Genomic DNA, 24462 nt, shown 5'->3' on the forward strand with positions numbered 1-24462 from the left:
CAGATGATATTCCTGGGGAAATATGGAGAGCATTTGGAGAGACAGGAACAAGGTGGCTAGCAGGCTTATTTAATAGAATTATGGAAGTTCGACAAATGCCAGACGAATGGAGAAGCAATATACTACTACCTGTCTAAAAAACAAGGGAGATATACAACAATGTACAAACTACAGGGCTATAAAACTGCTTAGCCACACCATGAAAATATGGGAAACAGTAATTGATAGATGGATACGTGCAGAGACCGAAATATCCGAGAATAAATTTGGCTTTATGCAGGGCAGATCAACAACAGCTGCAATTTTCATTATAAGGCAGTTGATGGAAAAATACAGGAGTAAAGAAACAAACGCTCATATGGTATTCATTGATCTTGAGAAAACATATGATAGAGTTCCTCGAGAGATTCTGTGGTGGGCACTCAATAAGAAAGGAGTCCCTGGTGAATATGTAAAGATTGTGAGGGATATGCATGAGGGAGTAACGACTAGTGTTAGGACAGGTGTGGGAGAGACTGATCAATTTCATGTGAAAGTAGGATTGCACCAAGGGTCGGTGCTTAGTCCGTATTTATTCTCATTAGTTTTGGACCAGATAACAGCGAAACTACAGGGTAACATTCCGTGGTGCTTAATGTATGCTGCGATGATGTCGTGTTAGTAGGTAATAGTGAAAGAGACTTAGAACAAAAACTGGAACAGTGGAGACAAGCTCTCGAGGAAAAAAGGTTTAAAACGTAGTAGGACAAAGACAGAGTATTTGGAATTCTCATTTAAAGATGGAGTTACTACAAATAAAATGGTATATTTGGATGGTGAACTGATTGTAAAAAGCAATAGTTTTAAGTACCTGGGATCGGTATTACAGAGTAATGAAGAAATATATGGAGATGCATGCAGTAGAATTAGGGCTGGACGGATGAAGTGGAAGGAAGCGAGTGGTGTGCTGTGTGACAGGAAAATTCCAGTGAAGTTGAAGGGAAAATTCTATAAAACAGCCATAAGGCCAGCTATTATGTACGACACTGAATGTTGGGCAGTGAAAGAGAAAGAGGAACAACGAATTTATGTGGTGGAAATGAGAATGCTTAGATGGATGAGTGGAGTGACAAAAAAGGATAAAATTAAAAATGAGTATATTAGGGGAAGTATAGGTGTGGCACCAACTGATGCCAAAATGAGAGAGTTTAGATTGAAATGGTTTGGTCATGCTCAACGTCGAGATGTTAATCACCAAATACGAAGAATACGAAGTTCAGATTTCTGGAAGGAGTATTAGAGGAAGACCAAAGAAGACGTGGGGGAGACGATTAGGCAGGACATGTTGGTAAAGGGGATTAATATTGATATGACCCAAGATAGAATTGTGTGGAGAAATGCAATTAGGGAAGCCGACCCAGCATACGGATAAGGCAAAGAGAGAATGAATGAATGAGTGAATCGTTTTATTTTACATCATCTGTTTCAGTATTATTTGATAATTTATTTTATTTAATTGTTTAGTTTGTTACTGTAGAAGAACCGCAGGAAGATCTAGAGGAGAAAGGATTACCAACGAACGCACTAGACAAATAATGGGAATTAAACCAACAATCACATATGACCTAACAACAAAACAACTTATCTGTTCGAACATATACAAAAAATGGATGAACAACAAATACCAAAAGAAATATTAAAATGGCAACCAGAAGCGAAAATAGACCGAGAAAAAGTTGGAGCGAAGGAATAAATAAAGAGCTGAGAGAAAGGGCCATAGAAAAGGACCTATGGAACAACCAGACGAAGTGGCGATTGGAAATCGGAAAACAGCAGAGAACGTTATAAGCCCACAAATAGTAGTAGTAGTAGTAGTTTATTTTTGCCGCTAAGTTATCCATAAAATAGCCTCAATCACTCAACTATTAAGTTCCTTAACCTACCTACATTTTCTTTCGATAGACTCATCTCGGAGTTTTCTCTCCCAGATTTTCAGTTTTGGTTCTGTCCATATGAAGAGGGTAATGATCCCTCCAAAACTAAATGGAAAGCTACATAGAAAACAAACATCATACATACATACATAATCAAAAACCTCTGATACCCGTAGGTGTCGAGGTGTACAAGCTTTCTTAAATTTTGTCTACAAATTTACGCCACTCTTTTCCGTCTCTAGCTAGTTCCTCCGCCTCACTCCATATCTTCCCTCTTTCTTCGAGAATTTCATTTATGCTTTTGTTCTATCTTTTTCTTGGTCGTCCTCTACGATTTTCCCTATTCTTCTCGCCTCCCATATCTTCTTTACCTGTCTAGTTTCGTTCATTCTGATCATATGTCCCCACCATTTCAGTTTATTTTCTTCTGCTTTTACCTTTAGTGATTTCGTTCCTAGTTCTTGTCTAATGTCTTCGTTTCTTCTTCTGTCTGTTCTTCTAACACCCAGCACTTTCCTCAAGTATTTCATTTCACTTGCTTGCAGTCGCTTTGTTTGTCTTTCGTCAAGTACTCATTTTTCTGCCCTGTAGGTTAATACAGGTTGGTACACTGTTTGGTATACGATCATTTTAGTTTTTGTAGTTATTTCTTTTCTGTTCAAGAAGTTTTTGTATAATGCATGATATAATCTAGTTGTTGAGTTTATTCTGGCACCAATCTTGTCTTCTTGTGTCCCATTGTTATTCAAACTTATCCCTAAGTACTTGAATACTTCTATCTGTTCGATTATATTTCCTTCAATGTTAATGTTTATTTTTGTGTTGTTTTGTGTTACTACCATCACTTTAGTTTTCTCGGTGTTTACTCTTAAGTTGTATGGTTTTAATTCTTCTGTCCACATTGTCATGTTCTTTTGAAGGTCTTTTCCTGTTTTTGCTATAAGCACTATATGCACAATAGGTAAAGCCGCGTCTGCCTCTTTGATCATTTCTTTAACTTTATTTCTTTGTATTTTGTACATCTGATAATGTTTGTTGACTTCTACTTTGTAAATAATTTTTCCACAATTTTTTCTTTTCTTGAACTTCTTTCTTGATATTTCCGCTCCACCAGCTTGTTGGTTTCTTAGTATTACTACTTCTACTCTATCCACATATTTGTCTTGCCACTTTTAATATTGAATCTTTGAATTCATTCCATTTATCCTCTAAATTCGTCTTTTGTTCCTCCCTGTTACAGATTTGTATTTGCCTTTCCGTTTCTTCCACATATCTTATCCTTATTTGTGGATCTCGCAGCTTATAGCTCTTTATTAGTTCTGTTGTGGCACTTCTTCTGTCTCTACCCTTATTATTTAGTATTGGATTCATTCTAATTCTAGTTTCTACTAGGTAATGGTCAGTGCCTGCTTCAAAATTTCTTTTGACTCTTACATCTTTAATTAGTTTCTTACAATACCTATTTGTTATTATATATATATATATATATATATATATATATATATATATATATATATATATATATATATATATATATATATATATAGTCTATTATTGAGCGTTCGTTTCGTGTGGGTACTTCTCTTGTTATTTTGTGGATCCACTTGTGCTCGAAAAATGTATCAACCTGATGGAAATATTCAGACACAGTTAAGAAACTACCAGTATAAACTCCAGGAATAGGGAAAGATAAAAAGTCAGCATCAAAATGACAATGAAAATCCTGAAAGAATTTTATTATCAACATTCATTACTACACGTCAGCTAAGATATGAAAAATAAAATATTTGCATTATCACCGACGTTTCTCTCCCATACAGAACTGGTGCTATGCTTATTATAATGTCAAATATCCTATGTTTACTTTAATCTTTTATGACACTCGGATGTCATTAGATTTTTAATCTTTTATTTAATACTTTCATATTTTTCTTCCCTCTGGTATTCTGTTACCAGCTCTTGTTAATTTTTTCTTTTTATCATCAAATTTTAATTTTTTCTGCAGTCCTTGCTGGAGAATCTCTTTAGTCTTCAATCGTCAGTAGTGAGCATATATTTAACATTAGAGTAACAAATGAAAAAGACAGAGGAAATATTTCTACAATATTTCAATTGGCAATATCGACTTAATTTTAAATAATCAATTAGCTAAATTCAGCTAAATTATTTTTTCCTCTGAAGCCCAAGCTACACTGAAAGCTCAGAAGTCTACAATTTCTGAGTCCGCACTGGCTTAGAACTGCAAGCAGTCCCTAAGCAACTAGTTACAACAAAGGTATATGTATAATATATGTATGTATTTGTGTCACTAAACCATACAACCACGAATAATAGTCCAAGTAATGAAGCTTAAAATATGACAAAACCTCGAAATTTTTACAGAATGGATCGATTTGCTTGAAAATTTGAGAATATCTAGTGAATAGTCCAATGACTAAAATCTATATGATGCCGAAAGGCGCTTTTACCATGGGGTCACTGCCACCCCATCTCGAGGGTGGAAATTTTTTATTATATTTTGACCGCAAAAGTTGGTAAAAACATTTCTAAGCAAACAATGTTCTCTACATTTTTTTTGATAAAATTAATAGTTTTTGATTTATTCGCTATCGAAAGTGTTAGTTTTATATCGAAGAAATCAATGTTTTAAATCAGTTTTCTGCTAATAACTCAAAAAGTTTTCGTTTTATCAAAACAACTTTTCTTAACAAAAATGTACCTTTTGAAAAAATAAACACAATCTTTTTTTTTATTTTCTTTAAGACCAATAGTAATCGAGCTCTACTTTATTATATGTTAGCTCTTCTTCGCCAAATGCTAAATATTGTAGTTTCAGAGTCAAAAGACGGAAAAACTATGCATTTTTCGACAAAAGCTTGTTCAAACAAATTTAAAGAATTTAAAAATATTTATCTCCAGAAATAAAAAAAGTCTCTAGCTCAAAAATTAAGTAACTTATAATGGAAAAAATGTCAGTACCTATTTTTTTCAGCGAAAAAGTGATCGGAAGCAACCCCCTAATCACCACCCTAATTAAAATTTGTCACTGACCGTATTTGGTCTTCTTTATTTATGGTCGAACCCGCTTATTGGAATAGCCTTCGTGCCAAGCAAAAATATTCTTATAAGCGAGACATTCTAATAACCGATCATTGCTGGCAAGCTGAAATAAATGTAGCGAATATACGTTATCATAGTACATACTATGTCAATATGTATATGCATATGGTTTTAGGTCTTTTTATGTCGATAAAAATTTATAATCTCATTACAAAGATAATTACGAAATGATTAGAAAATAAATTGGAATTGGGTTTTAGAAAAGACTTCCGAACAAACGGTCAACTATTGGTATTAAAAAATATTTGTATAGAAAAATGCTCTTTCTAAAAACAGCCAAGTTGGTGACAATATGTACCTATAGAAATTTGTAGACAAATGAAATTATTTTATGACCTTGTCGGCGAACGATTGAATTTTCTGTGGGAAAGGAGCGTTTACTCATAACACAGTAATAAAGTGTTTATTAGGTACCTGAACCTGACAAACGGTAATAATATACAAAAGAGCAGGCTTTCGAAGCTCTTATCGACAAACCATCATACCAGGCAAATTTTAAATTTTTAGGAAATTGTACGTAAAAATTTATTTGTTGACCTCAAAAAATTATTCTATTATACGGTATTAGTTTACTAAACCATATTCCAATAAACGGATAAATTTATTAAAGGGTAAATGGAAACGTTTCGGGACCTCGAATTTATATTCCATAAACCGGGATATTCCTATAACCGGTACTCTAGTAAGCGGGTTCGAATGTATTATTCACAGGTTTTAGAAGTCTGACCGGCTTAGAATGATTAGTTTTTAAAAAAATAGAGTTAACAGCAAATATCGAATTTTTGGGGTTTGTTAAAAAAATGCTTTTTTCTTCAGAATAGAGACATTAGCATCAAAGATAGGAAAAAATGTTTAAAGATAAAATTGAAACATATTAAATTCCCAAGAACTTGGTTTGCAAAAATTTTGTCTACGGCAAAAATTGAGTGAGCTATTGACAATTAAATCTTGTAATAACATGCAAAAACCACCTTTACCAACCCTTTCAAAGTCACCACTTTTTGCTACTGAGGATTTTAAAAATACTTGAAAGACTTATAGATCTTGTAAAAACCTACAAAATTCCTTTTTACCAAACTTTCTAAGATAAAAATAAACAAGTTACGGTTAAGAACTCAATATGTTTTTTTTTGAAAAAAAAAAAAGGAGAAATCCATTTGTAAGCATAATAATATAAGTTAGCGGTGTTTTTAGTCACTGGCCTTATTCATTCTTCTTTATTTATGTATTATTAATAGACTCTAAAAGTTTGACTGGCTTAGAATAATTTGTTTTTAAAAAACTATAGTTAAAAGCGAATAACGACTTTTTGTAGTTTGGTAAACAATGCCATTTTCTTCGGAACAGAAAGATTGCCATCAGATATACGAAAAAATGTTTAAATATGAAATTATAGGTTATTCAATTACCAAGAACTTGGTTTGAAAAAATTTTTTCTATGGCAAAAATTGAGTGAAGAGTAAATAAGTATATATCGAAAAATATTGATATTTTTGATATAAAACTAATACTTTCGATAGCGAATAAATCGAAAACTATTCATTTTATCAAAAAAATGTATGGAACATTTCTGGCTTAGAATAAACGATTTTATCAACTTTTGTGGTCAAAATATAATAAAAAATTTCCACTCCCCGAGATGGGGTAGCAACCACCCCCATGGTAAAAGCACCTTTCGGCATCATATAGATTTTGATCCTTGGACTATCCACTACTTAGTTTCAAATTTTCAAGCAAATCGATCCATTCCGTAAAAATTGCGAGGTGAAAAGCTTCGGCTCCTGGGCTATAAGCCCAACAAAAATTTTTTGGTGGAAAACTTTTTTGACTTTAACAGATGATTTTTATCGAATTTTATGAGCCAAAATCAATCCTGGTCTTAGTTTTTTTGTATCATCCATAGTTTTTAAGCCACCTGCTTTTTGTTGTAAGTATATGGTAAAAATAATGAAACGCTATGTTCAATCACAATCATGGTTTTTAGTTAAAGTAGGTTCCATGAAATCATGATACAGTGTTGTAATGTAAGTGTTAATGTTCAGATGGAATTGGTTTATACTTCCTTTCTCTGTTTTCTTTTAAACTTCTTGTGGAGCTTTTTAAAGGTCCATCTTTAGACAACTGCCTTTATAAACTATTTCATGAGGCCTTACTGTATACGTAGAGCTGGTGCTAAAATGTTTATAGGATCTACAATAGGGTAGGTCGAAAAACAATAATGTTTCATTTTTTAACCTTTCAGTGCTAACGTGAAATATTTTGACATAAGTGCTAACGTCCGTCTCTGGGACCGTATGTTTATACATGCCCTAGTACTGTAAATTTTACAAATTTTCAAAATTTAATTACTTCAAGGGTCTAATTAAATACTTTTTTATTTAAAATAAATGCAGTTTTATTTAAAAATTATATTTATAAACAATTATTTTGACAAAAATAATTCCTTAACAAAAACAAGCAACTATTCTAAAAAGGGAGAAAAAAACTCTAAAATCTTAATAGAAACAAAAAATTTGCTGAGTTATTTTTAAACTAAAGATGAAATTATCCACTTATAATAACCACACTTAAGCAATTCTAATAATACGAAGTAATTTTAAACTTAAAAAAAGTCAAGTTTTTTCTGAACATTCCACACATATACCCTTTATGTGTTCTAAGGACATAAATTTATTACACTAGTAACAACTGTACTTTGTTTTTCGACTTTTCGTAGTTCATTTCTATTTCTAAAAAGTAAAAAAATAATATTTTATTCACTAAAAATACAACGCTAAAAGTTACAATTCTTACCTTTAGTACAGCCGCAAAAGCTAACATCCGTATCTGAGACCGAAATCTTGTGTAACGAACGAACTATGTATCTACGTTCAACAATATTTAAATACTAACAACGGTTAGGTAAAATATGAAGCTATTGAATGACCTAGCCCGAATATCGGAATAGATCGTTAATTATAGGTATGAATAGGTTAGCTCCGTCTATGAGACCATGCGTTAGCAATGAAAGGTTTCGCTATACCGCGGAAAACTTGCCTTTGGGGTATATAAGTAAAATGCAAAGTAAAATAAAGTTATATATTATTGAACCCTCAGCTAGTGCATCATACCTAAAATTTAGTTTTTTTCAGAAATCAAGACATTTTTCAATTATTTTTACAATCTTTAGCCAATAATATTTAAACGTGCTATAATGAAAACTGTTTGTTAATAGTTTAAAAAATAGGAAATAAATTTGAAACAGACAATATCTTTTAATTTGCGGTAGCGCAAAATACTAAAAAATTGTTAAAATTCACATAGTAGCACCTTAAAAGAAGGTGTGGACTAGTATGTTGTGTTGGGTGTTAATAGCACAATCCATTATTTGTTCTTTTACTTTACACCCCATTTAATTGGAATAGAATATTATAATAGTGTGTTTAAAGTTATAAAGGATATAAATAAAACAACTTTTAATTTTATCTCACAATAAGACACTGAAAACTTTTGTTTTCTATACTTCCACAAAATTTATTAATTACAACTATGTGACTACAGCTGTTTCGGCAGAGTGCCTTTCTCAAGTGATATAATTTAAAATGTGTTTACCTTTTTAAGTCTCTAACTGAAGAGGTTGAGGAGTGGGGAGCTGTTTGTCTCGAGTTCGTCATTCAGAATTATATCTGTATTTTTCAGTTTATTAATTTCCATAGATTCTAAAAAAGGTAGCTTAAGGCCTTTCTTTTGGATTTGCAGAATTTGAAATTCTTCATTGAAAGAATGATTATGATCTAGAAGGTGAAGTGCGTATGTAGAAGTGTCTGTTTTTCTATTGTTGAAAGCCCTTTTGTGTTCTGCTATCCGTTTGTCAAAATTTCTGCCAGTTTGATCGATGTACGTTTTCGGACAGTCACCACAAGTTAGTTTGTACACACCACTCTGTAGTTGCTTTCTCTTTCGGCTTTTATTGTTTTTAATATATTTGCTTAAGTTGTTGTTAATTCTGAAGGCTGGTATTATTCCTTTCTTTTTTATGTATCTGGCTATTTTTGTTGTTATCTTGCCAGTATATGTGAGAGAGCAGAAGGTACTGGGTTCTTTCTGTGGTGGTGGATACACTAATTTCAGGGCTTTCTTATGGAGTTTTTGATTGAAAATTTTGTTAACTGTTTGTTCGTTATAGCCGTTGTTTACTGCTATTTGTTTAATGATGTTTAGTTCTATCTCGAAGTTATTTTTGACAAACGGATAGCAGAACACAAAAGGGCTTTCAACAATAGAAAAACAGACACTTCTACATACGCACTTCTACATACATCATTCTTTCAATGAAGAGTTTCAAATTCTGCATATGCAAAATAAAGGCCTTAAGCTATCTTTTTTAGAATCTATGGAAATTAATAAACTGAAAAATACAGATATAATTCTGAATGACCAACTCGAGACAAACAGCTCCCCACTCCTCAACCTCTTCAGTTAGAGACTTAAAAAGGCAAACACATTGTAAATTATATCACTTGAGAAAGGCACTCTGCCGAAAGAGCTGTAGTCACATAGTTGTAAATAATAAATTTTGTGGAAGTATAGAATTATTTCTGAGTGAGTAAGTTGAAGCTGCGCTTGCTGTCAAACTTTGGCATCGAAACTCTGGATGCTACGGCAGATATTATGAAACCATCTCGTTCCTAACCACTAGGAGGACTAGTTAATCGCAATCTTTTGAGTAAAGATGAATGGTATCTTCTAGAAAAAAGTTGTGCGATAAAGTCAGGCAACTGCCCTGTGGACTTATCTGTTCGAGAACCGGGTCTTTCCCACTCTCGATGGTTGACTACAGCTAACAGAGTTTTGAGACTGTATGTAAGTGTGGAAACGTCTTCAGTTGAACATAAATTGTTAGTATCCTTCATTTTTAAATCATACATGCCTGTATGGTTCAAAATAAAGTACGGCAAATATATAACAGATGGACCTGAACGCGTTTTTGAGGCTATCAAATCAACCAGATTTCTACCAAAGAATTTGATTAAAGTAGTTGATCCTGTAATCGAAAGAAATGCATTTTCCCACCCAGAAAATTTGTTAATGAAAATGATAGTGGATGAAAAGAAACACATAAGAGAATTAGGATTCCGAAGAATAATTAAAGCAAGGATGTTAGCTACAGAAACAGAAAGAATTAGGGTTTTTTGACCTCCAAAAATCACCTTTCATGCGACTGACTCTACTGAATTATTTGATTGGAACACCAGTGAAATTACACCACCATCACTGTTACGGAGAGTACCTGTTGATGAAGTTTGGGCTAAAATCACTGCTGGTGAAACACCCCAGGATTGGAACTTGGAAAATTTCCATGTCATACTCAAGCCGTGGAACGCTGCGTGAAGTTAGTGACTGAAGCATCTAAAAAAGTCGTCGGTGCTAAGTAATGAGATGGTTTCATAAGATCTGCCGTAGCATCCAGAGCTTCGATGCCAAAGTTTGACAGCAAGCGCAGCTTGAACGTAGAGGAAAGTAACCAAATATGTAATAGTGACCTAATATGGAATTCCTTGATTTCTCCGAAAATATAAGTTGGAAGCGCACTACAAGACCATCGTCTATTTCAGTCGCTCTCTTTATTATCGTATTCACACCTCTGTGTCAGATGCGCGAACGATACGTGTCTGACAGGCGCGTTTTGTTTTATCGTCTCACAGAATATTTCAAAGGTAAGTATATTCAACGAGTATTATTGGTTATTATGCATGAATACAGGCTTGTTATGCTATTTGGTATATCAAGAGTATCTTTATTTTGATATTTTATGACCTTCTGTAATTAAAACATTACGACTTGAAAAACTGTTAATACTAGTTTGAACTAATGTACAAATCCAAATATGGACAGTCGTTGGTGCCTAATTATGGAATAGTGGATTAAGTGTAAGTGGGCTCATTATCATTGTGCTGGTCCAGAGTTTCATACATGGATCTGTAATGTCTGCAAGTGAATTAAGCTACTTTTCTTTCATTTTTCACAATTTTCTTATTTAAATTTATTTGATCTCAGATGTTTATGTCTATTTTTGTTATTGGATATGTTGGTTTATGCCTATATTCCATATATGGATACCTATTCCATATTTGGTTACTCATTTGGGATTTTGTTTTTTGTTCGATTTTTTTTTTGTTAATTAAGATATTTATTAGAAGGCTTTTAATTACTACATAAAAATGTATGACTGATGTGTCATAACATTAAATTGTTTTCATTTCTATAAAGGTATTATTTTATATCCCCAAAATAAAACGGTATTCCATAATTGGCGACTTTCCTCTACCCACTCAGAAATAGTGAGTAAAAGACTCTTTCTAAAGTCAAAATTTCATTTAATTTGTTGATATTGTTTGGCTATAAATTGGTTTCCTTTTTGTTTCAATTAAACATGTTATTAAAATTCTAAGTTGTTTTATTTATATCCTTTATAACTTTAAACACACTATAATAATTCTATTTCAATTAAATGGAGGGTAAAGTAAAAGAACAAAAATGGGTTGTGCTAATAACAACCAACACAACATACTAGACGACACCTTCTTTTAAGGTGCTAATATGTGAATTTTAACAATTTTTGAGTATTTTGCCCTACCTCAAATTAAAAGATATTGTCTGTTTTAAATTTATTTCCTATTTTTTAAACTACTAACTAAACAGTTTTCACTATAGCACGTTCAAATATTATTGGCTAAAGGTTGTAAAAATAATTGAAAAATGTCTTGATTTCTGAAAAAAAACTAAATTTTAAGTGTGATGCGCTAGCTGGGGGTTCAATATATAACTTTATTTTTTTTTGCATTCTACTTATATACCCCAAAGGCAAGTTTTCCGCGGTATAGCAAATAAAAAATGAAACATTATTGTTTTTCAAGCCACCCTAATCTACAAGGTTATTGCGGAGAATGTTTATCTCGCCGGGTTTTAAAGACTCCCTTACAGTAGAGATGCTAAAAAAGTATCTATTCGTTAGAAAGTACTCGTTACTTACGAATACCGAAAGTAAAGATTACTATACAGAGAGGCAAATCGTTACTTTGATTACTCTGATTACTTCGTTACTTCATACCAATCGTATTAGAGCGAGTAACGACTATTGTATCTACTTTGATTACTCTGATTACTTCGTTACTTCGTACCAATCGTATCAGAGCGAGTAACGACTATTGTATCTACAACCAGTACACTTGATTACTTTCTACCAATCGTATCCCAGCGAGTAGCAGACGGGACCGGTATTTTACGAGTGTTATCGAATATCGTTATCGGTATGAAGCGTTGTAAGGGTGTGAGGGTGAGGAGAATTACCAGTACTAAAATGCAAAAGTAACAAAAGTAATCATAGTAATCAAATCATTTTTATCCCTTAAACAGATTGGTGACGGTCGTGGTTATATCGGGATACGTATACAAAATAATCTACCTACTGAGAAATACGATTCTCGGTTTGATTACCGGTACTTAAATACAAAAGTAACAAAAGTAATCATAGTAATCAAATAATTTTTATCCCTTAAACAGATTGATGAAGGTCGTTGGTATATCGGAATATCTATACAAAATACCTATCTACTGAAAAATAAGATTACCGATATGATTACCGGCACACAAATACAAAAGTAATCATAGTAATCAAAGTAACGAATACTGTAAATGGTTAATTTATACAAAAGTAACGATTTGTAACGAATACTCGAAAGTACCTATAATCAACATTTACAGGCCAGTTCGTTCTGTAAAAAAGTCGATCCCTAGCTCTATGTACTGTCCCATTCACACAAGACACATGGAAATTTGGTGCAACCACCTTGCTGACCAAGAAGCATGCATGTTATGTTAAATCGCCATATATCATCCAATCATAAGTAGAATAACCAATTTTATTTAACATTATTTCTAGGTTTTCATATGTATAGAAATGTCAAAAGATATAGACGCATACGTGTTACCATTGTGTAGTAAAACAGCTTATAAAATAGCTATGGATGAATCAATTAACACTCTCCAGTATTCTTCTTTGTATTCAATTCCTAACTCGTTTATCAGACCTGGATTGTCTAAAGAGTACCGTAAATCACCTGCTTAAAAAGATGTTAAAAACTGCTGCTCTATCTTCCTACACACATATATAGGTACTGGTTCCAACAGCCAACAAGATTCCTGAACAACATAGCCAACAAGCCACATACAATAAAGTTGAAACAAGAGTTCCAATCTACAGCTAAAGGTACACTAAAGTAATTTTAAATGTTTTATAAAACATGCACTCACTGAATAATATCTGTAATCTTAAAATCAACAACTGTGAGTCTCAAAACAAAATAATATCACTTACAATTCATTCCCTTTATTATGCTGTAGACCGCAGACGAAGTAGTGGTACATTTCATCTATACAACTTTATTTTTATTAACTAATATTTGCTCACGTTGTTCTTATAAAAGCACGCATCACAATGTGACTATATTATTTTTAAACAATTGATTACGTACATGCCTTGAACTGGATATTATTCAATTTTTAAGATGAAAATATACACAGTGCGAGAATAGTGAGTATATTTTAATTCTTATAAAATGATAATAGGAGTATATCAGTTATTAGATAAAATACCACAAAAGTTACCGCATACCTCTCATTATTAAATTATTTTCGTAGTTATAGCATGTATTCTGCATGTGCTCTCTCTCTTGTCGTTTTCCCATTACTGAGGATCGTGATTTCTTCCAATATTCCTAACAATTTTTTTACATTGGTCTCTATCTTCAGCTGCTCTAAGAGCTTCGCAGAATGAGTTTCCGACTGAATTCTTAATTTGGTCGGACCATCTAGTTGGTGATCGTCCTCTTGATCTTCTCTCATAACGTTTCCAGAAACAATTAATCTCTCCAAACTATCGTCACCTCTGCGAACCACGTGACCGAAGAATTGCAGAATTCGTCGCAGACATATTGTGGACAGCCACAATAAATCTCGAGCTGGCATAGAATGGAAACGTTTGTCCTATGACTGTCCAAGGTATGCGCAGCATTCTTCTCCAGCACTACATCTAAAAGGCATCCATTTTTTGGCGCTCGCGTGCGCGAAGAGTCCAAGTCTCTGCCCCGTATAGAAATATTGAGAATATGAGCATTCATCAGTCTCATCTTGATATTTTGAGAGATAAATCTGTCTTTCCAAACTTTAGTTAGGCGACTCATCGCATTTTTTGCCATACCAATACGTCTCCGAACTTCTGCTGAACATTTACCATCGACAGTTATATTAGACCCGAGATAGACAAAGCTGCTTACTATCTGGTATTCCTGTAACATATATTAGTTAGTTGAATAGTCTGGAGTCTGTCGATCACCATTATTTTTGTCTTAGCTTTATTGATTTTCAGACCAACTTTATTGCTTTCGTACTTGACTCTTGGCAGGAGATCAAACATTTCTTGCTCATATTCTGCTATAAGTGAAGTGTCATTAGCAAATCTTAGATTGGAGATTTTCGTACCAGCTGCTGTTACTCCACCGGCCCATCCTTCTAAAGCCATTCTCATGGCATGTTCACCATAAATGTTAAATAAGGCAGGTGATAACACGCATCCTTGTCTAACACCTCTTTCGGTCTTGAATTGGTTTAAGAACTTCTGATCTAGTCGTACTGTTGCTATATTTTACTGGTACAGATTTTTAATAAGTGTCACCAGGTGCATTGGTGTGCCCATTTGTATTAAAATGGACCACATATTTATTTAGCTTACACAATCAAATGCCTTTTTTGTCAACGAAGCATATAATCATAGGTACTTGAAATTCTCTAGACTTTTCAATGAGTTGTACTGGTTCATTACTGTATCTAATGTACTAGTTCATTAAAAAAAAAATGAAACCAGCAGCTCAAAAAAGGGCAACTCCAAACCTGCCGGTTGACCCCAAAACTATTGGCCAACATTTTATATCTCATCTAATCTACTAAATTACAGTTAGATATTTAGAAACTAATAATCGAATATGCGAACTTTTTTGTTGTAGCTAGGTTCACTGAACGAGTTTAAATTAAGGGGATGGGTACGTAGTTCCGGCTCCAATGCTGTTTAAATGGGATCCATTTTTTTTCAAATCCTGAGAAAACTAATGAGTATTTTTGAAAAATTTAAACGCAGAATGAAAGATTACGTTCTTACCGAGGGCCAGAAGTCCCTGAAAACTTCTGTAATGTTTATTTTAATAAGTTACAGGGGTGAAAACTAAGAGAAAATGTAGTGTGATTTTTAATTTCAAATATCTCGTTCAAAAGAAACTTTTTATTTATTGTAAGGGACTTTCGGCCCTCAATAATAATTTATTTTTTCATTCTGGGTTTAAGTTTTTAAAAAATATTTATTAGTTTTTTCAGGATATGAAAAAAATTGACACCATGTCCGTGGTGACATTTTCCAAATCGAACATTCGCTATCTTTGTAATGGTAGGGGAGCAAAGTATGCTAAATTTGCAGTCACTCGAGCGTTATGGGGACATATTGGGTTGTGATTACTAGGTCCTGAAACCAAAAAAAGTTAAGTAAAATTTTCCATTTTTTAGTTGGGACTTTTGTAGTTTTAGTGGGGACTTTCCATTTTTTAATTTAATTTTCCAACAATCGTTTTTTCAGATTATAGCGCCATCTAGCCATAATTCGAAAAAATGCCTTTAATAAAAGTTGCTTATTTTTACGTAAAGAATCCAAATATGTAATATAAGTTTAGGGGTCCCATTTAAGATTTTAAAGTAACCCCCACCTCACCTTCGTGGGGGGTCGTGTTTGGTACAGTTCGATAGATTTTTCAAAAACATTTTGAAAGTGTATTTTGCAGTTTTTCGATCTGATGTTCTCAATGTTGCTGCCGATACATTTTAAAGTAAAGAAAATAAGCTTTCTCTTTTATTACACAATGTAAATACCTAAATGTACAAGAAAAAAGTTATGAGAGATTAAAAAATAATCGTAAAAAATATAAAAAAATCATTAAAAGTATAAAATTTTTAAAAACCATAACTTACTTAAAAAATAGTCGTACAACCTTATACAATAGATCATTTTAAAGGCAATTGACTTCTCTTCCTACTAATGTAAAACTGCCTATACCTAAAGCTACGTAGAAAAAACTTACAGAACAATGTTTGCGAAATAAGAAGAAAGATGGCCCAAAATCGCTGTGAGTGGCGAATTTTGAAAAATTATGTTTCCGAAACTATAAATCTCAGAGACTTCTATTAAACGTCGTTTTAAATAGGAATGATGGAAGTTTTGTTTTCTGTGAGGCAATACCTATACCTATATCCCCATGAAAAAAAGTTATGCGGCAAAATATATATGAATTATTTTTTTATGCCCCTTTTTTTAATATAATTTTGCAAAAAAAATATTTTTGGCTTTAAAAGGTGATATTTTAATAGTAACTGTAATCTGGAACAATTTTTCTGTAGACGTGCTTCTACCAAAAGTACATAGAACTCACCCTAATGCACTCTGTGTCTAGGGACTAATTCACTACTTTCTTAAAAATTCCTCCCTTTAAATGGTAGCACTCCGCGGTTTTTTTCATAATTTCATATTTCATTGACCATATGAAACCATAAAACCCCGTTAACGTTGTAGTTCCTTTCTACTGTACATAATCAATAGCCTACTAGTTTCATCTCTTTCTACATCACAATCTATTGTTTTCCATCTTTTGCGTTATTTTGCCGGTTATTAGCGCGCTCATTACTGTATATTATTGTTTGCAAAACCAAATATAAAAATAGGTGGTGTTATATAAAGATATGAAATAATCTAATACTAGGAAAAAGTTTATATTTATAATATTTAATGTTTATAGGTGTCAGTTTATCCAGCGTCAAAAAATCGCTAAAGAAGGTCATGAGGTTGAAAATGGAGAAACCCTTTTATTATCCACACCTAATATACGACAAAAAGTCCTTAAAAATGTTGTTTTCATATTAGTGATTAAAAGTTCCCACAATTAAAAAAAATCATCAGAAGTTTGTAAACGAAATTAATTATACAAAAAGCAGATAAAGTATGAGAAGGGAATTTCACAAACTTAGGTATCGCTGGAAAAAACAGTCGATAATAAAAAACTCTTGATAGAAAAATATGAAATTAGGCATCTAAGGTTGCAATTCCTGAGGAACATTAAGGAAAAGGCAGGAAAAGCAAGTTTCAAGAAAAACAATTAAATTGGTCCCGGCTAGCCCAAAATAGAGAAAACTGGAGAACAATGAAAGAGGTCGATATCTAAAGGATAGTAATAAAGTAGAACGGCTGAAGTAGTAGATAAAAATTTGTATTACATAAAAATAATTTTATCAAATAAATAAATAATAACAAATCCATGGCATCAAACTCACCTTAACAAATTAAGCATCTGATTGATAAAATGCTAATGAATAATTGCCAAATGTACATAATGTGTAATACTTAACAAGGATATCATCTAGTGTGCAAATATTTTAAAATAATTCACATAATAACAGTGCATTACAAAGTATGACCATAAACAAAAAATAGATACATCCTGCGTTAAATGGTATTTATCTAAAAATTACATGTTTACAAATTGTCAATCAAATTTTGTATAAATGTGGGAGGTAATTGCTACTTCTAAAAACGATATTTAAACATTTTTCGTAAATGTTAACTTAATGATTTGTGGGATTCCTGAGAGCAGTCATACACTATGAAAAGCTTTATAGTTTTTGGATTTTTAGTTTGTGGGGCAATGGTGAGTAATTTTTTCTTGGTTTAATGTTTGTTATCTAGCACTATGTCCTTTTCTTATTTTTACCGATAACCCAAAATTTTGTTTTATTGGAAAAAGCCTACAAATGTTGTTGCTAAATATTGTTGATATTTATGCGGGATTAAACCCCAGTTGATTGCAATAAAAATTGCAACGCATTTGATTTTGACGTTTCCAATACAAAAATTGTTTCCAAAAAAATGCTATAAATTAATAAATTAGGTTATTTGTAGATGTTCATTAATTGCCGTTGTGAGTTGATGCTACTTTTTTGAGTTGAAATTCCGAGAGTGACATTAGATTGATATCTAATTCTGATTTTTTTGTTTTTACTTATAGACAAGGCGAAAACGGCGGGTCCGTTGGGAAAAATATTCCTATGAGATTTTTTTGCATAATCACATTCGTGAGATATCCCAGAATAAGGTTCAAGAAGTCGCCCACGTGAAAAGCGGTTCAATTTTTTTTAACAATTTTTTTTAATCAAATTGCAAAAATTAATATTCTGGGCTCGGATAATTTTTTTTAGGTTTTTTGGACAATTCTGGACAAAAAAGGCCTCTAATAATTTTTCTCTAAAGTTGATCTTTTTCGAGTTATAAGCAATTTAAAATTTAAAAAACGCGAAAATGACCCTTTTTAAGACTTAATAACTCAGTTAAAAATTATTATTATGAAAGTTAGAAAGTGACTAAATCAAATTTCAAGCCTCCGCTACATGATCCTGAAGAAATCTGTATTATAAATTTTTTAATAAGCTGTTATTTTTAATTAATAACAATGGGCGGTTAGATCGTATTGACGCGGCTGTAAATGTGAGTGCAAGTAAGATGCACAATTGGACTCCCGGAATGGCATCTCTCTCGCACTCAGCATTTACGGCCGCCTAACTCGTGCTTGGCGCTCATTATTATTACTTAAAAATAACAGCTTAGTTATAAAATAATGACAAAAGTTTCTTCAGGATCTTGTAAGGGGGCATTAAACTTTGATTTAGTCACTTTCTGACTTTCATAATAATAACTTTTAACCGCGTTATTAAGAGGCTACAGTGGCGATCAACAGACAGCAACAAACGCGTTCCAAAATTGCGGCTCTAATTTTGAATATTTTGTCGAGATATTTGGCACACATATTCGTAATATAATAAAGAATGGCGGTACAGAGCCCAATTTCAGAAATATGTTAGTACGTGGAAATTACTCTATAACTAAATAAAGTATTGAAAAAAAGGAGCCTGTACCGCCATTAAGAAGAAAAAAAAGTAAACTTTCTTCAAATAAACTTTTTTGTCCCTTGCCTAGATTTTGTGTAATCTTGGAGTTACTAAAATTTTTTATTTCTAACAAGAAATCGAACATATTATAACTAAATAACTAATTAGGCAACTTAGAGAAATTATCACTGTCATTTTGACAAACCTGAGTCAGATTTTCTCTAATCTATTCTGTCATCTTTATCGATATCTGTTCAGTGCAGAAGTTGTGTTAATTTAAGAATTCGTTATTGTTGTTTCATAGGAAAGTAGTGTTTATTGATAGTTAATTTATTATATATTTGTTGTTGTATAAGTTGTTGGCCTCTTTGAAAGAATAGATTGTTGTTAATTGTAAGTTTTAGTTATATGCAGGTAGGTAAGTAAATTTTACGTAAAAATATTTCGAATTCTAATGCGACTATATAAAGTTTTAGGAGGATGTTTTATTCTAAAATATTATCAATAGATTAACAAAATGGAAAAAGTAAATCAAACGAAAAATAAAGTGAAACCTTCCAAGAAAAAGTCCATTAAAAACCGTGCCAAAATTATGCGAAAATCGAAATTTGTTTCGCTTCACAAAAAAAATGATAATTTATTATTATTTTATTATTAGATATTTCATGCAAATACCTTTCTAAATACCTATCTTAACATAAAATTTTCATCCATTTTGGTTTATTTTTATAAATATCTATTTATTAATAATAAAATCGTTTTCTATTACTTCCATTTAGCGCGAATATGATACTGTCAAAATATTAACCGTAGATAATGTCAAAGATTACCACTGTTGCCAAAGTTTATGATACTATCTCCCGATGTTATATTTTGTTGCTACCTGTTGATCGCTACTGTTTACGTTTAAGCCTCGAAAATCGCCATTTTTCGTTTTTTTCAATTTTAAACTGCTTATAACTCGAAAACGATCAACTTTAGAGAAAAATTATGAGACCTTTTTATCCAGAATGGCCCAAAGAACCTACAAAAAAATTGGCCAAATCCGGGCCAAAAATATTGATTTTTGCAATTTGATTAAAAAAAATGTTAAAAAAATTTGGACCACTTTTCACGTGGGCGACTTCTTGAACCTTATTCTGGGATGTCTCACGAATGTGATTATGCAAAAAATCTCATGGGAATATTTTTCCCAACGAACCCGCCGTTTTCTCCTTGTCTATTAGTCGATTATACATAGATGTTATGTCTCTGACCTTTTATCATCTACAACTAACTAATTAGATTAGATGATCACACATTATGAGTCTATTTTCTGACAAAATTCTATTAGTTGTTTTTTTCTTTCGTTTTTACTCCCAGTTCAAAACCACCCGTCATTTGGTCGATGTTTTTCTCTTAACCCTGGCATTCATATCACTCAATATGATGTTGACTTCTTCCTTCTTTGTGTGCTCTCTATTATTGCCACTCAGTGGCGGTTTCTCCATAAGTGCACATGTGCACGTGAACCCCCAAAATTATTTTCACACCACATTCATATATGTAATATTTATCATTCTATAAATAACATTTTAATCTAATTATACAGTAATTGAAATTCGAAATAACAGATCCAAGGAGTTTATAAGTATCTAATAGGTAACATTTAATTATTTTTATTCTATTTCAAAGGAGAACGTTCACGGATGCGAGGCCTTAGACAGAAGTTCGCGTTCACCGCTCTCACAGTGGTTCCTATACCAACGACTTTTCATACGACTAAATACAACTCACCACCCACCCCGCTACCCGCTATAGCCCACAAGTTTAGATGGCCACAGGATCACAAGTTGGATGTGCTCTTATGGCATGATATTTGGTGTTTTCAACGTGCACGGCACACGTGTATGTTTAAATTTTGCTTTCATGAAGTTCGAATTTCGGAGCTATATTAAGAATGGAAGGATTTGTGGACGTAAATGTTAGCGTGGAATATTTAAAATCAATTAAATTTTCTTCATTATATTTAGAAGAAAAATTAAAAATGCCGAAACCAAATTTGTTAATTAAGAATGTACCAAAGTGCAAACGTCGGGATTATAAATGATTATTTACAATGGAGATTTGTGTAAAAACTTACAAATTGTGTAGGTGTGAAGCACATATTTGGAGAAGCGGAAGCCTAATGAATAAAATAGAAGATACGATTTTAACTATCCAGTTGGAATTCCAGATTGGAATTCTCCAATTATGTACTTGTTACGATGCCAGTGACAACTGCAGAAACAGAACGATGTCTCTCTGCATTGAAACGTATGAAAACTTTCCTTAGAATAGCTATGGGCCAGGATCGATTAACTGCACTCGCAATGTTTTCAATAAAAAAAAATGATTCAAGAAGTTCCAAATTTTACTGAATTTGTTTGTGAATAATTTATCTAAAAAATAACAGGCGACTGACTTTCGTTACAAAACTTGTTTGTAACATTTAAACATTAAATTATAATTTTAAGTCAATAAAATACGTTATTTATTGTAATTTTTAATTTAAGGTCCTTTGATTTTTACAATTTGAAGACACTCAAAAACCTTTACCTACGGAAATAGGGTCTCAAGGACTTTTTATATGTTAACATTATATGTGCACCCCCAATATTTTACACCAGGCGCCGCCACTGTTGCCACTCCGTTATTGTTTCTAGTGGTATAGTCTCTCGATAAATTTATTATTTCGACGGTCCGGAATAAGAATGACGTAACTGCAAATTTTGTCAATTCCTGTTTATTGCGTAACTAACTTCTAAAATGCTGTGTAAAGATGATACAAAAGTGACAGAACTCTAACTATGTGCTAAGTCAGTACAGGGTAGTTGCGTCGTTATTAAAATACGCAACATTTTAGACCTTGTTTCGAATGAATAATGACGCAACTGTAAATAGGGTTGAAAATGGGGGACTAAATTAAGTGGGGAGAATAATAGGACAAAACAAAATCTTCTTGTACTGGAAAATATCAGCAGGTATATCCAGAATAATGCACGTAACAAATTAAAGATAAGACAAATAATGCATATGTCAGAATAAATCGAACAAAAACCGTTTGTTTGGTACGAACATGTACAGATAATTACATACCATTACCTAGTTTATTCTGGCCTAAACATATTGGGTCAAAACGGCAAACAGGTGTATGTTTTCAAAAAACTTTTGATAGTGTGTAAAAAATATATTTTATATCAGCTAAGTACTTTCAACACATAACGTGCCATCATCAGAGCTTCGTCCTCTTAAAATACCGTCATAGAAGAGCAATTGCTCAACAACACAACAAAAAACATGAATACTGGGCAAAAGCCACAGATATAGGGTAATAACCCTTTATAGTGAATAGAATCACATCTAAATTCTTTTATTAATTTATAAAGACAACATGGCTGAGTCAGACCATTTTGAGCCCACGTGAACAGCAGATCAGCTGAGGAGAATCTTCTTTAATCTTTAATTGATAGCATGTTAACATTTCAGTGTTTTTCTATTATGGCGACAAATCATTCATAACAAATATTTACCTTTAATTAACGAATAAATAATAAAGAGGCCACAAAAAATACATAATTTTATGTGCCTACCTAATCAACGAACTATCTCAAATTAAAAAAAAACAGAAATTTTTTTCTGAAAAATAACTCATCCAAACTATAGTAATTGTTCAAAATGGCCAACACCTTGTTAAAGGCAAAGTTTGGCTCTTCTTGTTGTTTGTCTGACTGACTTCCTAATCTCGTCAGGGTTATTTTTCATTTCTTGGAAGGCGTCTGGAATCCGGTCAAGAAGTTCTTCCCTGCTATTTATTTCCTAGTTATGTTATAAACTTTGGATTTTAGATATCCAAAAGTTATTTTTCAGCAAATTTTTTGTGGCCTCTTTATTTATTATCCATTAATTAAAAATGAATATTTGTTATGAATTATTTGTCGCCATAATAAAAAAATACTGAAATGTTAACGAATTTAGATTAAATAATGGTCTTAATTAAAATTAATTCACATTTTTATTTTTTTTACTTCGAGCTTTCTCAATTCACATATTTTCAGAATTCAAATTCAAAATTTTACCAAAAGACTGATTTTGCCGAAAACTAAAAGTGTACCACTATATTTAGTTTTTCATCCTCTTTTCAAATGCAAAACTTATTTTAAGAAAATTTAATATACTTTTAATGTTTTTTTGGGTCCAAAAATTTTTCCAATATTTTTTAATCCGGCCCTGGATTTTTTTAATTGTAAATAAATTAATTGATTGGACACTTTAAATAATATTCAGAGTTAAATATAAAATAAATATACAGTGTGTTTATCAAGTTATAAGTCGTATTTCAATTTTTTCTGCTTTGAGCTCTCGTAGTTTTCTCGCATAATTTCAGAATTCAAATTCAAAATTTGACCAGAATCATTTTGTCGAAAATTTAAAGTTTACCACTAAATTTAGTTTTTTATCCTCTTTTCAATCGCAAAATATATTTTAAAAAAATTTAATGTACAGGGTGTTCTTTTGGGTCGGAATTCTTTGCCAATATTTTTTAATGCGGACCTGGATTTTTTACAATTATAAATAAATTAATTGATTGTATACCTTATAAAATATTTGCGTGCCAAATATCTAATAAATATACAATGTGGTTAAAAAGTTATGAACCAAATAAAAAAAATGGCAAAATAGATAAAACACCCAGTATCTTTTTTATTATTGAAGTAAGACCCATTAGTATGGTACTTTTAAGACCGACTAAGTGTCCTCTTTCCATAGTTAACGTATGTTACTTTCCCAATGAGACACCTTGTATCAATCCTCCAAAATTTAACAACTTTGGAGATAGATCATGGTTAATATAGAAGAAACTTGACACATTGTATTCTTAAGTAATGGTCAGTCAAACTGGACCAATCTGTAAAATTTAAGTACTTCACAAATTGGTTAAAATACATAATAAGAGCAACTGGGATGGAATTCCTAAGAAGAAGCTGCAGAGTAACAATAAGAGATAGAACAAATAACATAGAGATTAAGAAAATAATGGTTAATGAACTCAGATATAATAGACTACATAGAACAGAAGAGATTAAATTGGCACGGACATGTCAGAAGAGTAGACAAAAAACGTGGGATAAACAGAATAACAGAGTAGAGCCCGATAGAAAGAAGGAAGAGAGGCAGAGTCCGAAGGTCTTTAAGAGATGAAATGGACAAAACAATGGAAAGAAGAAACCTACAGGAAGGGGACTGGCACAACAAAAAGAACTAGAACGGGAACGATTGAGTTAAGGAATACAGTAAAAACTGTGGAAATCCTTAGTATATATGTCACAGTTCAAGTTGATTATCCAGTTGGAGTTGACTCCAACTAGTTGGAGTCAACTCTAACGGCTGGTTTCAGTAA

General features: G+C 32.3%; 2 protein-coding genes across 3 annotated transcripts in view; one reads left to right on the forward strand and one right to left on the reverse strand.

Moving 5' to 3' along the window:
• LOC114325880 (myogenesis-regulating glycosidase) overlaps positions 1 to 24462 on the reverse strand; it is a 128795-nt gene that overhangs the window by 67682 nt on the left and 36651 nt on the right. Inside the window, exon 1 of one of the 2 annotated variants that reach the window (XM_028274012.2) lies at positions 13390 to 13576. The exons of the other annotated variant lie outside the window; for it this stretch is intronic. Within the exon in view, the coding sequence (XP_028129813.2) occupies positions 13390 to 13444 (55 nt within the window). The 5' untranslated portion in view covers positions 13445 to 13576. Of the gene's footprint in view, positions 1 to 13389; positions 13577 to 24462 lie in introns of those variants that run through there. 2 annotated transcript variants of the gene reach the window in all.
• LOC114325881 (general odorant-binding protein 69a-like) overlaps positions 17353 to 24462 on the forward strand; it is a 33928-nt gene continuing 26818 nt past the window's right edge. Inside the window, exon 1 of the mRNA XM_028274016.2 lies at positions 17353 to 17809. Coding sequence (XP_028129817.1) covers positions 17765 to 17809 — 45 coding nt within the window. The 5' untranslated portion in view covers positions 17353 to 17764. The remainder of the gene's footprint in view (positions 17810 to 24462) is intronic.

The sequence above is a fragment of the Diabrotica virgifera genome, chromosome 1 (assembly GCF_917563875.1).
Source record: "Diabrotica virgifera virgifera chromosome 1, PGI_DIABVI_V3a".
Lineage (NCBI taxonomy): Eukaryota > Metazoa > Arthropoda > Insecta > Coleoptera > Chrysomelidae > Diabrotica > Diabrotica virgifera.